This window comes from Ranitomeya imitator, chromosome 6 (genome assembly GCF_032444005.1).
Source record: "Ranitomeya imitator isolate aRanImi1 chromosome 6, aRanImi1.pri, whole genome shotgun sequence".
Classification (NCBI taxonomy): Eukaryota; Metazoa; Chordata; class Amphibia; order Anura; family Dendrobatidae; genus Ranitomeya; species Ranitomeya imitator.
Window position 1 is genome coordinate 273,900,608 of NC_091287.1, and position 15,986 is coordinate 273,916,593.

The window sequence follows — 15,986 nt, forward strand, 5'->3', positions numbered from 1 at the left end:
ATGTTGTCGAACGGGTTAATCCTGTGGTCTACCATTTGGCTCTTCCTCCACGCTTGGGTATCACCGACACCTTTCATGTGTCCCTCTTGAAACCCGTATACATGTCCCGGTTTTCCGAGTCATCTACCGGGACATCGGGTTCGTCTACGGACGATTACGAGGTGAACGCTATTTTGGGGTGCAAGGTGGTACGCGGCAAAAAGTTCTATCTAGTGGATTGGAAGGGTTATGGCCCAGAGGACAGGTCATGGGAGCCTGCTGAAAACATTCGGGCCCCACAGCTCATTGCTGCCTTCGAGCGTAGCGAGGCCCAAGGAGGGGGGGGCCCTAGGAGGGGGGGTAATGTTAGGTCTCAAGTTCCCGCTTCTGCACAGGGGGAATCTCGAGCCATCTCCGCTGCGGTCTCCCATTCTTATCCAGCCGCAGTGGAGTCTGCTCAGCAGGGACGTCGGTCCCAGCATCTTGCTCAGTCTCACTCTGTACAGAGAGTTACTGCTGCTTCTTCAGCTTCTGCCATTAAAGCCAGTGCTGGTCAGCAGCGAGCGGACTTCTCTGGGACTAAGTCCTTGTCTGCACACACTGAGCATGCCCAGGGCAAGATCTCCCGTTGGAGATCGAGGGTCATGTGCTCAGGCTCTGCAGCACATTCCATTGGTCCTCTTGGCAGGTCTTGGAAGGGCAAAGTTTCTGTGGCCACTTCCTGTGCTGCAACTATATAAACTGCGCATGACCGCACGGCCATGCGCTAGTGTACATTTGCATACGTGTGTTTGTTGTGAGTGCAAGTCGTCCTTGGATACCCCTTCCCTATTGAGTGTCTGTTCGCGGAAGGTGTATGGTTGCTATCTAGCGCCCGACTTATCCTACAGCACGAATCACACATTACAGCGTCCAGTTGCTGTGACCGCCAGTACGGCGCCGTGCACTTCCTCTGTGCTTTCCTTACCCAAGCCTGGGTGGTTAGTGGCGTTCGTCAGTGCGGCACCGCATGCACTCTTGTGCCTAAATATTGTTATTTAGTTTCCTTACACACCCAGTTGCGGTGTTGTGCCAGCAAGGGTCTAATCGGACTTCAATCCTAGTTGTGGTTGAGGTCGCTGACTACTTGCTCGCGCTCTATGTGCGGTACCGCGGTCCTGTGACGCAACAGGATCGCTTCCTTCACGCTGGGTGAAGTTTAACCCACGTGTGTATACTTATGAGTACCGCCATATAGTCCGTCATTACTTGGCAGCAGGTTCCATCTCTGCACGGTGGACCCCGGGCTGCGAACGTACCATACTCTATCTGTCTTATTATTTGGTGCGTTCCGCTAGCCCTAACATTGTTGAGGTATAATGCTCTCATCATGTGTATCCAGACCTCTTTTAATGCACCCCATGATCCTATTTGCTTTGGCAGCTGCTGCCTGGCACTGGCTGCTCCAGATAAGTTTATCATTAACTAGGATCCCCAAGTCCTTCTCCATGTCAGATTTACCCAGTGGTTTCCAATTCAGTGTGTAATGATGATATTGATTCCTTCTTCCCATGTGTATAACCTTACATTTATCATTGTTACACCCCATCTGCCACCTCTCGGCCCATGTTTCCAACTAATCCATATCCATCTGTAGCAGAATACTATCTTCTCTTGCATTGACTGCATTACATTGTTTTGTATCATCTACAAATATCAATATTTTACTGTGTAAACCTTCTATCAGATCTTTAATAAAGATGTTGAAGAGAATAGGTGCCAACACCGACCCCTGCAGTACCACACTGGCCACAGTGACCCACCCTCTGCTTTCTATCATTTAGCCAGTTACGTACCCATTTTCACACATTTTCAGACTCAGCATTCTCATTTTGTGTACCAACCTCTTGTGCGGCACGGTATCAAATGCTTTGGAAAAATCAAGATATATCACATTCAGTGACTCACCTTCATCCAGTGTATAGCTTACCACTTCATAAAAACTGATTAGATTGGTTTGACAGGAACGATTCCTCATAAACCCATGCTGATATGGAGTTAAACAGTTATTTTCATTGAGATACAGATACGAAAGTGGGGTTTTTTAATTGTTTATTAAAGTAATTTCTAGATATTAACAGATGGTTTGTTAATTCCTCAATACACATGGAACAATTGGACAATTTATTGTAAAAGAATATATCGAGTGGCCATGTCCTGTTTTAGATATACCTACTTTATCGTTATCTGGAGATATGCCATCACCATACATGAGTGGTGACATCTCTATCAGAGAACACAGGAGTGCTTGGCCGATGGAGCATTCCTTTGTATGAAAGTGCATGTCAAGATGGCCGATAGATAAACAATTGGCTGAACCATTGATCAGCTGAGAGCCATCTGTCTTTATATCTTATGCACTTATGAGCTTAACCACTGAGGAATTATTGTAGAGCAGGCATTTAAAAAAGAATTGCAAACAATGTAATGATCTTAGTTACCTTGAGATATTGCAGAGCTTCACATATTGTCTGTCAGTAGGTGAGCATATAGTGAGTCAATTAATTGACTGGTGATGTGATAATTTTCATTTATAAAAAAGTGGCTAAAGTGTATTTCCAGATTTCTAGTAGTCTCCTCAGCATAGCTTCTCTCTTTACTAGTTATCTCTAGTGTACCAAATTTAAACTTTAGGTAGGAGGTATAGTTAGAGAATTATATGGTTTGGGAGTCCTTCCAATTTTTCTGCCAGGTGAATCATCTAACTGGATGCATGTAAAGAAGCTGCGGAGACACCATCACGTGTTTCTCGACGCAAGCAGTGAATAGCCAGGCCTTTCCCCGGGAAGGAACAACCACGGGAAGGGCAGCATCCTATGAAGGAAAGCCACCTATGCCAAGCATAGGAGCAGTGCCTAGTAAAAAGGCTATAAAGGCACAGATGATTGGCCAATCATCTGTGCCTTTATAGCCTTTTTACTAGGCACTGCTCCAAATAGCCAGATTCCTTCTCCACACTGATGAGGGGCAAAAACCCCGAAACAGCTGTCTGGGGGTGGATACCATGCTTGGCATAGGTGGCTTTCCTTCATAGGATGCTGCCCTTCCCGTGGTTGTTCCTTCCCGGCGAAAGGCCTGGCTATTCACTGCTTGCGTCGAGAAACACGTGATGGTGTCTCCGCAGCTTCTTTACCTGCATCTGCATATTTCCCATAAGGGATGGGGGCAGTGTTCTGGAATCACTGCGTTGAGAAACACGTGATGGTGTCTCCGCGGTGTTGGATGTTTTGGTCTCCCCGAGGCCAATCATCTGTGCCTTTATCATCTAACTGGAGTCAAGAATTTGTCAACTGTGGAGAAACATTTACAGAAAACGTTTTTTTGTAAAGTTCTGTAGATTGGCAGAGGCAGACTTTTATTTTTCCAATTTTTAAATTGCCATCACACACACTATAGAACTGAACATCACAATACTGAAATATGCTTGGGAATCAAACAGTTAAGTCATTATCAATTGCAGAATTAAAAATAAAATACAAAAAAATAGAATTTTAAATACATTTTGTTGAAAGCAATAATGATTCAAACAGGTGCAGTGTACATCTGAATTGTAAATCCCCAAAACATATTTTTTATTCTATTTAATATGCACAGAAAGAATGGAACTAAACAGTAGTAATCCCTGAGGTTTTCTCCATATGGACTTCTATCTACCCTGCATAGTGAACTGCAATATTTAGTACCTCACACAGAGAATTCTATGTAAACATGTGCAATGTGGCGATAAAGTAAAACCAAATACTTTCTAATAAATCAACCTAATCCTGTATATAGCAAGACACAATGAATGGTACAATACAACGAGGCAAAACTCATTTGTACAAACATGGCCTTTTAAATATAGAACCAAAAAAGCAAGATATTACTTCATACAAGAGTGTAGACACAAGAAATGTAATCAAAGCTAAGAGAGGCATTAATTATAACTAAATAATAAATCAAATATCAGGCCCAATTTAAAATTCACTGTAGAGTTTAATTTGTACTTACATTTCAATGTATGGTTAGAAATTGCCAATGTCTAATGCAGTAATATAAAGGATGATATTTTGAAAATGTTTTACTTAGTAATGTTAATTTAGTCTATATCTCTGTCTTTCAATTTATATTTCAATGGTAAAATGCTAGAGATGAACTGATCAATATGCAAAAGTTTAACTTCAAGTTGAATTTCCTGAAATTCACAAGCTAATTAGCTACTCCGTGATGTCTAGTAGCTATGACATTGCTTGGTTACAGTGCAGCCAATCAGGTGGGGAACGCACCAAATAATATTAAAGAGGATATAATGTGTGTTCGCAGCCCGGGGTCCACCGTGCCGAGATGACACCTGCTGCTTAGTAATGACGGACAGTATTTAGCGGTATAACATAAACACACGCTGATTAACTTCACCCGGTATGTAGGAGGTGAAAACTGTTGCGTCACAGGACTGCAATACCGCAGAGTGGATGCTAGTGTTTTGGTTACAGGACTCTGCCCCAAGGACACGGGGTTAGAGTCCCTCTAGACCCACTAGCGTTTGGCACCACAACTGCGGTGGCAGGGAATAACTAGCTAAAGATTTACCTCACTATGTGCATACAGTGCTGCTCTGGCGGACGACACTAACCACCCAAGCTTGGGTCAGGAAAGTGCACTATTTGTGCATGGCGCCGCTCTGATGGATGCTGCTGTAGACGAAGTATTGCCGTGCCATGTGTTGGATGGCTCTATCTGGCTCTAGTTTGCTCCAATCACCCACATTCAGTCAACAAGGCTAGGGTAGGGGATCATTTAGGAGCTTTCATCAGATTGCATACACACATCCACACATACATGATTCTAGATTTATACTAGCGCATGGCTGAGCATCCATGCAAACATTTTATAGCTGCGTCCTTCTGGGACCTTCCTCGTGGTCCAATCAGAACCATTTCAGGACCGGAGAATGTGACCCCTGACCTCCAATGAGAGGTTGTTCCACGTGCATGATCATTTAACAAAATGCAGGACTTAGTACCTGGAGCACCTGCTCACCGCTAATTAATTCTGGTTACAATAGCTGAACGTGGGACAGCAGCAGAAACCAGACACTCAGCATCAGCTTGAGTAAAAAGTTGTGACTAACGTCTCTGTTTAGCAGGCTCCTCTGTGGCTGGGGAAGAATGGAAGACAGCAGAGGACATGGCTTGAGATTCCCCCTGTGCAGCTGTGGGAACTTGACACCTAACACACTCTTTTCTGGAAATTATTTGCTTTTTAATTATTACGACTTGCAGCAAATTTATTCAAATGTAATTTATGGTGAAACTTCAGCAAAACTGAAAAATTCTAAATTCAAAAGATGTTTAAAATATCTTTAAAATGTCCATGGTATTCTTCACTGAAAATCCTTTCTACAGAGGTTCTCTCAAAGAAGTTGATCAGTGTGAATGGTATATAATGTACCTGTAAATATGAATGTGGCAATACATGGAAATTTGTAATTTAGATGATAAAAGTTTGGGATTTAAAAGCATGTCACAAATAGCTTGACAGATTATTTTCTTTTGATTCTGATTAATCTGCAGAACCTTATATATTAGTCAATATTTTCTTCTGTTTTTAATTCAAAATTTTTGTTCACTTTTTATCATGAAACAAGTTATATTAATGTGATAGAATATACAATTGTTTCATAATTATATTGATAATGAAGAAGTACATAGATTTAGAAACAGGTCAAATTTAAGTAAATAACATCACAGAAACATACAAGTGTTTCTTAATAAATTAGAATATCATTAAAAAGTTAATTTATTTAAGATCTTCAATAAAAAAAAGTAAATTTTATATATTATATTGAGTCATTACAAACAATGTGATCTATTTCAAGTGCTTATTTCAGTTAATGTTGATGATTATGGCTTACAGCCAAAGAAAAGCCCAAAGTCATTATCTCAGTAAATTAGTATAATTATCAAAAAAACACCCACAAGGGCTTCCTAAGCATTTAAAAAATCCAATTAGTCTTTTTCAGTAGGCTCCACAATCATGGGGAAGACTGCTGACTTGACAGATGTCAAGAAGGCAGTCATTGACAGATTCCACAAGGAGGGTAAGCCAAAAAAGTTCATTGCTAAAGAAGCTGGCTGTTCACAGAGTGCTGTATCCAAGCATATTAATGGAAAGATGAGTGGAAGGAAAAAGTGTTGTAGAAAAAGGTGCATAAGCAACTGGGATTACCGCCACCCTGAAAGAATTATTAAGAAAAGACGATTCAAAAATTTGGGGGAGCTTTACAAGGAGTGGACTTCTGCTGGAGTCATTGTTTCAAGAGCTATCATACACAGATGGATCCAGAACATGTGCTACAAGTTTTGCATTCCTTGCATCAAGCCACTCATAACCAAAAGACAAAGCCAGAAGCGTCTTCCCTGGGCCAAGGAGAAAAAAACTGGACTGTTGCTCAGTGGTACAAGGTGTTGTTTTCACATGAAAGTAATTTTTGCATTTCATTTGGAAAATAAGGTCCCAGAGTCTAGAGGAAGAGTGGAAAGCTACACAATTCAAGCTGCTTGAGCTCTAGTGTGAAGTTTCCACAACCAGTGATCGTTTGGGGAGCCATGTCATCTGCTGGTGTAAGTTCACTGTGTTAAATCAAGGCCAAAGCTAGTGCAACCCTCTACCCGGAAATTTTAGAGCACTTCATGTTTCCCTCTGCCTACAAGCTTTGTGGAGATGGAAATTTCATTCTCCAGCAGGACTTAGCACCTGTGCACACTGCCAAAAGTAACAATACGTGGTTTAAAAACAACAGCATCTCTGTGCTTGATTGGACAGCAAACTCACCTGACTTTAACCACATAGAGAATCTATTGGGTATTGCCAAGTGGAAAATGAGAGACACCAGACCCAACAATGCAGATGAACTGAAGGCTCCTATCAAAGCAGCCTGAGCTTTCATAGCACCTCAGCATTGCCAGAGGCTGATCGACTCCATACCATGTCGCACTGATGCAGTAATTGATGCAAAAGGAGCCCCAGCCAAGTACTGAGTGCATTTACTGAACGTACTGTACATTTCCGTAGGCCAACATTTCAGATTTTAAAATCATTTATTAAGCTGGTGTTATAAAGCATTCTAATTTACTGAGATAATGACTTTTGGGTTTTCATTGGCTGTAAGCCATAATTATCTACATTAACAGAAATAAACACTTGTCATAGATCACTCTGTTTGCAATTACTGTATATAATACATGAGATTCACTTTTTGTATTGAAGAACTGAAATAAATTAACTTTTTGATGATATTCTAATTTTGGGAGAAGCACATGTATAAGACTAGCAGAAAAACTAGTTGTTTTGAATTATAGCAATCCTTTAATGACCAATGAATTTTTTTCTTTTTAAGATTTCATTTTTTCCTCATCTTCTTAATAGAGCCTTAACCATTTTTTTTAAAAAATTTCTGTCAAATAGAAATAAGACTTGGAAAGGTTTTCTTTTACTAATTAAATAAATTAAAAAATTGGGAAAAAAAATTATTTCACGTCACCATTTTCTACCTATAAGGGTGGTGTAACAATACCTTGAGATATCATAAAAGCACACTTCGGCCACTTAGGTGGACTTGTCCTCTCATCTTTTTACCTGTTTATGCTGAAAAATTAAAGTTGGATTTTATTAAAATTGCAGCTGCTATACATCTATTTGCATTGTAAGATTCTACCCTGTAATTTAGGCTGAGCATCATCAGTTACAATAAATAATAGTAATAAGCGAACGTTGTAGAAAATAATGCAACTAATAACTGAACTTTCATCTCTGCTGTTCATTATGCCCTGTTAAATACTTAATGCATCTTCTTACTTTTACCATACATTGCATATTCAGGATGTCGCTACTGCCTTATAGAGCTGTTTCAGGCTTAACCGCACACTCTAGGCCAGAACGTCTGAGGACCATATTGGTAAGAGTTAGCAGCAGAGATCACTGGAGAGGTGAGCAGTGAGGTGAGTATTAGAATTTCTTAACCTCTCACTGAATCTCTAAGACTCAACAAAATAGCGTTCAGCTAGCAGCCCTTTTGCTAAATTTGTATAAAGCACAAAAGATTTGTATTAGGGCGATATGGATTTTTGCAAATTTTTAGTGAAATTCAATTCCATCAATGGGCAGAGATGCTTGCCTGCCCAGGCCTCCAAACAAATGCAATGGAACCATGCGCATTTGTTTGGAGGCCTGGGCAGGTAAGCATCATTGCCTTTTGCTAGTGTTTTTTTGAATTTTTTAGAGGATCTCAGAATCCTCTTTTTGTGCTTTATTTGCAATTTAATTCCACTCAAATAAATTTACCAATTCCTAGTATGGTTCTTTCATATTTATAATATAATCATCCACCTGTTCCTCTGTGGATGACTTGAATTTGACTTCTACATCCCACATACATTTTTGAAGACTTAAACCATGCTCTAGTAAATGTAAAACGTATCATAATTTTAAAGTTGTGAAATTACTTCTTCACAATGACCCAAATATCAAAATATAAATATTAAATTAAACTAAACAATACAGACCTTGCCTACATATTGATAGTCCAATCCAGTATACTCCTCTAGCAAAAAGAATTGATTCCACATCCATCCACGTTTCTGACGATTAAGCAGTTTGCCATCGTTTACAGGGAAATGATGCAATATTTGTTTAGGCTGATCATCTGAAGTCCTTTTAAAGTAGAGTTCGGCACAGCAAGGATTTGGTTTAGAAATCCATAGCAAAAGCATCAACACCGGACAAGGTATCATAGTTTCAGTCTTCCAAGAGATGTTAACTGAATAAAATAGTTTTGCCTATATTTCAAAATTTTCTTTAGTTGACATTTTCCAGCAATAATAAGTTCATCTGTATTACCCCCATGATTTTAAATCTGAAAGAAAGAAGAGATTGGATTTTTTTAGAAATCGTAATACTGTGTTAGAAAATTGTTCCAGGCATGTTCATAATTAATATTTCATAGCTTTACCAAATCATATAGGAGATTTTAACACACTTGCACTAAACATATGAAGGTTAAACATTGATACTTTTGGTGAATCTCAGAAATGTATTCAATTATTGTTTTACTATATCAATTTCTTAGTTTAGTATGTTCGTAATAGCTGCATGGTTACTTTTAGTTTTTGCCCTTATATAGATCAAACCTAGAAAAACAATTATTATTCTCATCATCGTACCAGAATAGTTTTTCTGTATAATTGGAGGTATACTATTCTCTCCATGTTTCCCTTTTTATGATCCATAGTTAGCTAAATGTATGAAATGTTTGCATTACTCATACTCATCTACTCATAGAATGTTGCTATTGCAAAACGATATTGTTCTAAATACCGGAAAAATGGCTTGTGCTTATTGTATTCTGTATTCTATTATAAAAGTTTTGTTGTTTTGAAAATAAAACAATAAATATTTCATTTCTGGCATAGTATTTAGATACAGCATTCTACATAAAGTACAATGAAATCCAATAATGATAAAGTATATTGAACACTTCTATTTGCTATAAACGTACAGTGAAGAGCAAAAGTGTAACAATGTTTTGATCATTTGACTCCTTATCTCAACACCCACTACTGCTTTGATTGTGAGATTACCATCATTCTATAGACAATCAGCTTGGCTATCTGATACATAAATTTGACTTGCAACTATTTAGCATATGATTAGTCACACAAATTCTTGTCATGTCACTGCATGTTACTGTGTTGTTTCTGGTGGTAGAAAAATATTTTTCTTCCTGAATACTGCAAAATACAACCTGTTCTCTAATTCCCTGCTAGCTCAGTGTATTATTAGGTTAATTCTCAAGAAAAAGGTCATTGTTTCGAATTGAGGAGCAGCCTTGAAGACGATTTACAAAGAAAAGAGAAACAGCATCATACAGCTTTTCAATAGCGGTCTTCTTGCCCAAGAAAATTGCCAAACTACATAATACAGAATACAAAATTAAATCCATCCATCCATTAAAAAGCCAAATGGTGGACATATAGACAAAATATCTGAGTCAAAAAGTCTGCTCCTCGAAAGGTCTATCAGTCCTGGCGCAACAAACACGGCAGAGGAGGTGGCTCGTATGCTTCATAATGAGAAGAGATCACAGACATTGATGCAAGCACAGTGCGATGCACATTACACAAGTCTGGAATGTTGGCCCGAAAAAAGTTGACGAAGTCTCAACTTCAATATTGTCACAAGAAGCATCTCTTCAAAATTGCAAACAAGTATGAAAAGTGGACATTTAAACATTTGAAACGGGTGATTTGGAGCGATGACACAAAAGTCAATAGACTAGACTCTAATAGGTGCAAATTGATCTGTAAGAAACAAGGGGAAAAGGTGCAAATGGACAGAGAAATTGAAGGAAGTGTCAAGTTTGGTGGAGGAAGCCTGATGATATGGGGTTTTTCCAAAGCCAAAATCATTGGATACTTGACCAGGATCGATGGTGATCTCAATGCTGAGCTATATGTGAGTGTCCTACAGGATGAGTTAATTTGTACACTCAAATATTCTAGGTAATAAACTTCAATGACAATGTAGTAGAGGTGCTGGAATGACCCCCACAGTCCCCATACCTTAACCCAATCCAACACTTGTGGGTATAATTGAAGAAAAAACTGTATACATACCCAAGTCAGTCGACTAGTATGCACCAACTTTGTGAATGTGTAGAAGAGACCTGAGATCAAATTTTGGTTGACACATGATGATTGAATCTGATTGAAAGCATGCCCAGAAGGATTGAAAGCAAAAGGTGGATTTACAAAAAACTATCAAAATAATAGAAATTTAAATTTAGATATTTAAGAGCAAAAAAGTAAAATGCAGAGACATGATAAGAATCTGCATAATGAATCATATGCTAAATAGTTGCAAGTCAAATTTAAGTTTTATCCAAGATGATTGTCTATAAAATGATGGTAGTCTAAAGTTCAAAGGAGAAGTTGATAATGAGATATGAAGCCTGAAAGTGAAAAGTTCAAAACATTGTTACCCTTTTGCTCTTCAATGCATTTTTGTAATACCTCTATCTGAGTAATATATTACTTTTATCTTAGTCAGTAAGTGTCCGAGAAATAGAATACAAATTATAATCCATACTCTTTGTGTCTGCCATATTTTTTAATAGCCATAAAACTTATTTAATGTTTTCCAACTGGGAATGAGTAGTGATGGTTGATCACATGGATGTTTAAGTCTGGTGGGATCTGCTGATCACTTAACTAAAGTTCAGTTCGGGTACCAGAACAGTACCCAAACTTGAACCTGTTAAAGAAATAGTTAATCTTAAATACAGAAAATACATTTAGTAAGTGGTCAGTCATTCCCGGAAAGCGGTCAAGACATTGGGTGTTTTTGTCCTTTCAAGTATATATGTATCCGTTTGTATCCTCTTCACCAAAATAACCCTGACTGTTTTTGCCAAGTCATTATCAACCACGAAAATGTGCAGAACACCCCCCGCATTCTTCTTATGAAATCTACCTTGTATCCCAGTACACAAGTGACAAAGCCGTTGTATAATCCATGTCTTTGTCAATTATTATGTAACCTATACTCCCTGTGATTTGGGGCTATAAAAGAAGGGCCCGGGGGACAATAAAGCTTCCGAGTATTTTGGAAAGACAACCTGTAGTCTTTTTCTCTGAAATATTTCCTCCCTCCTCTGTCATTACCATCAAAACCTGGGTTTGGTCTAGTTTAGTTGCTTTACGTCTAGGGCAATTTCTCTTAATATGCCCCCTTTGGCCACAACCAAAGCAGAGTCCCTTCCTCTTGCATTCCTCTGAGTCAGGCACCCCATCTCTTCTTCTCTGCCATCCTCCAATGTTTTGCAACCCCGTTGCCTGCACTGCTGTTTTGACAGCAATATTAAACGCATCTGGCAGTATATTTACCATAACTGGAGTTGGTTTCTGTTGTTACTTTGCCTTCCTGTTATTAATCTGGTCTTCCACCCCTATAAACATGGAAAGGGATTGGTCAAGTGTGGCATAGATGCATTCTGGTCTTACTCGTATAACCTCTGTCCGCAAGTTTTCCCTTAGTCCTATGAACATATTTTTAAGGAACCTAGCTTCCCTTGGATTTTTTAGGTCATTGTCATGGTCTGTCAACACTACTGTACATCTAGCATGAAATCTGTCAGTAGGCTCATCTGCACCCTGGAATACCTCTGGTAACCCTGAAGCCAATTCCTCTGCCTTTTGCTTGGCTAGAGAAAAAATAAGCCAGCTCACCCGTGATGCATAAGCCAATCTTCGGGAGCACGGACCCGCTGTGTCCATGCGTGTAGAATCAAAAAAAGAAGAAATGTCAAGCTTCATCGAATCCGTAAAAAAGAATTTTCTTTATTCACAAACTATAAACATGGAGGATACAGACTTCAGCACGAACCATATGGGTGTGAATCTCAACGCGTTTCTGGAGACTAAGCTCCCTTAATCATGATTACCATCATTTTGAGCACTGCATTTCCCATGGTGTCAGATGAGAGCTGTCAACCAGCTGCTGTGACAGGCGGTAAAAAGGTTACCACTGGTCACAGGTGTTGGCTGATTAGAGAGTACTACTCTCATCTTCCTACACATGCTTTTGCTGACAGCAGCAAGAGCAGGTGAGGCTGATGAGAGTATTCATCAGCCAGAGCCTGTAATATAAATAAATATATTTTAAAAAATTATGTGGGGTTTCTTCTATTCTTCATAACCATCCCAGGCTAAATTGACAGCTGCGGGCTGCAGCCCTCAGCTGTCAGCTTTATCATGACTTGTTCTCAAGAATAGAGGAGTACCACTTCTTTTTTTAAATTATTGAAATAAATTATTTTTAAAAATGGTGCGGGGTCCCTCTTATTTTTGACAACCAGCCAGGCTAAAGCAGATAGATGGGGGATGGTGTTCTCAGACTGGATATTGCCCCCAACCAAAAAAAAGCAGCCCACAGCCACCCAAGAAAAAGCACATTCTGGCACTTTTCCCTGCTCTTCCCACTTGCTCTGGTGCAGTGGCAAGTGGAGTAATAGGTTTTAGGTTGATGTCAGCTGTTTTATGGCCGCTGACATCATGCCCAGGGGTTAGTAAAGGAGAGCTATCTATAAGACACTCCCACTACTAACACTATAGGCAAACTGTAAAAAAGAATACCAGAATAATGCCATTTAATTGAAATAAAGACACTGACACCTTTATTTGAAATAATAAAAAGCTAAGTTGTACTCACCTTTAATTCTAATCCACTGAAGCCCATTTCCCATGTAAAAACAGAAAAAAATATTGACAAAAATCTGGGATGAGCTGAAATATCTGTTGCTTGGATTTCACTGGATTAAGTAAGCAATTATTGTACATGTGAGTACTGGGATTTATTTCCATTTGCTGTTTCTCACCACTTGCAGCACGATTATGCGGTGTGACAACCAGCTTCTTATTAATTAGAAAATAATAGACAACCCTATTCATCACCTGTCCAATGAGAAGATAATCAACTTGTTTTGCGATGAGTCTAGCTTTGCTACATCTAGATGCCATGATGAACGTTGGTTTGATGTAAACGCTCAGCATGGCAGTGTCATGGCTCTTTTGTCGGGTGTCCCAGGACCAGAGGCTTCTTCACTTGACTTAGCTCACCCTGTTGCCCAGATTACTTATGATGGTGAAGATGCTGGGCCCACATACATTGCTTTAGCTCCCGAATCAGCCCTCAGTGTGTTTTTTCCCCTACCCAGGGAAGAAGGGAGTAGAAGTTTACTGTGATACACCAACCAGGCTAGCAAGGTAATTTGAACAGGGATAAAGGAAAATACAAATCACATAACAAATAAACAACAGAGGTAAACCCCGGGGAGTGAAGGATGCGGTTAAACCAAAGTAGGAGAGGAAATGGAATTATCATGCACTCAAAACCTAGCAACAGTCACAGATAAATCCACCAAACGCCTTATCCAACAACAACCACCAACAACCTGCAGCCATGCAGCATAGCCTAGCACTGACAATGAGTGCTAGCCAGGACCCAGTTTATATAAGAGATGAGAGTGGCTATCAGTGCACAGCTGAGAGCTTTCAGAAGTTATCAACTGAAGAGATTAACCCCTACTCTGCTAAAATAAATTTACACAATTTAATATGAAGGTGAATCACTTCTAATCAGTGCAGGAGTAGGATAAATAAGATGCTATGGTCTTCTGGCTCTTCTCTGATGCAGTAAATCTGTGATAGACAGCCAGCAAAGACACTGAGCTGCACGTTATAGAACAGCATCAGTGTTTCACAGTGATCTGAATGAGATGAGTGAAGTTCATGGCCGATGAAATCCATCCACCTCAATGATGTCACTGCTAGCGTGAGAAAGTTTGCAAACCCTAGCAATGATGTCAGTGAGGTGAATGAAGTTCATCGGCTATGTTAAAATTGAACTTATTTAATGTGAAGTGAATTTATTTCACATATAAAAATGTATTTGCAGCACTCAACAATAAAAATATAAAATGTGTCCTTATCTACAGCACATAAGCAGGACAAGGAGTACCCATGAACAATGCATGGCCATTTCACATCATCCATAACTCTATCGTTGAGACTTAATTGAATGCATTTTTTATGCTCTGATGTTTCTCCAGACTCACAATAAATACTCAGCTTTCACCTGTCATGCCTCAGAGGCAAACTTTTGTCCAGTCTTATGTTTTAGTCCTATCATGGGTGTGATGTTCACTGAGAAATTGTATGTATCTTCTGGTCTCTGGCATCTTTCGTGTCTATTGCAGTGAGTAAGTCACATGACATGGATTTTACAGGTTTAAAACATTATGGTCTAGTCAAACAGGGGATACCAAAGATGGCATGTGCCAAAAGATGCCAAAGATAGGGCAATGAGGATGGCTCTGGGAATTCAACTGAAGAAGATGATTGGATTGGCGTTTAATTGTATGTTGGGATAGTTGTGGGTCAGGTGAGTATAATTTGTCCAAAATGAATTTGTCTCAAATCGATTTACTCTATTTCTTTCTCTATTTCTGTTATCTTTAGACAGATTATCTTTATGCTATCTCAGCTATCAAGCAGTCTTTTCCAACAAATATGGGATATTGACGTACTCAGGAAACATTTTGGCATCCATTTTCTCCTGGTATCCTTGTGAAAATAAAAACAGGGCTAAAAAACAGTTTGTGGGGAAAATGTGTTTTTTTTATTTTCACAGCTCAATAATATAAAATTATGTGAAGCCCCTGAGCATTCAAGGTGCTAACCATACATCTTTGATAAATTCCTTGAAGACTCTAGTTTCCAACATTGGGTTATTTGTGAGGGGGTTGCCACTCTTTAGGAACCTCAGGGGCTCTGCAAACGTGACATTGTGTCCGATATCAATTCTGGCCAATTTTGTATTCTAAAATTCAAATGGTGCTCCTTCCTTTCCGAGCCATGCGGTGTCCAAACAGTAGTTTTCCTCTACATATGTGGTATCGGCGTACTTAGGAGAAATCGCACAACAAATTTCGGGTCCATTTTTTCTTGCTACCTTTGCAAACCCCCCAAAAAAATTTGGTCTAAGATAACATTTTTGCCAGAAAAATTTGTTTTTTTAAATTTACACACATCTAGATAAATTCAATGAAAGGTTTTGTTACTAAAAATGGGGTTAATTGTGGGGCGGTTTGGCATATCAGGCTCCCTCCAAACGCAGCATGGCATCAGCTATTGGTTCCAGCCAATTTTGCATTTTAAAACTCAAACGGTGCTCCTTCCTTTCTGAGCCCTGCCGTGCACCCAAACAGTAGTTTTACACCACATATGGGGGAATGGCATACTTAGGAGTAAATGCACAAACAAATTTTAAGGTGCATGTTCTCCTGTTACCATTTTGAAAATGAAACGTTTGGGGCTGAAGTAACATTTCTGTGGGAAAAAGTTAAATGTTCATTTTTTCCTTCCAAATTCCAT

The 15,986-nt window shown here is 39.2% G+C and overlaps 1 protein-coding gene across 2 annotated transcripts in view; it reads right to left on the reverse strand.

Annotated features, from left to right (window-relative positions):
- The window catches only part of LOC138642453 (cadherin-10-like), a 1,145,040-nt gene that overhangs the window by 745,948 nt on the left and 383,106 nt on the right, over positions 1–15,986 (reverse strand). For both annotated transcript variants that reach the window (XM_069730607.1, XM_069730608.1), the window contains exon 2: positions 8,562–8,911. In XM_069730607.1, the coding sequence (XP_069586708.1) occupies positions 8,562–8,789 (228 nt within the window). In that variant the 5' untranslated portion in view covers positions 8,790–8,911. The remainder of the gene's footprint in view (positions 1–8,561; positions 8,912–15,986) is intronic.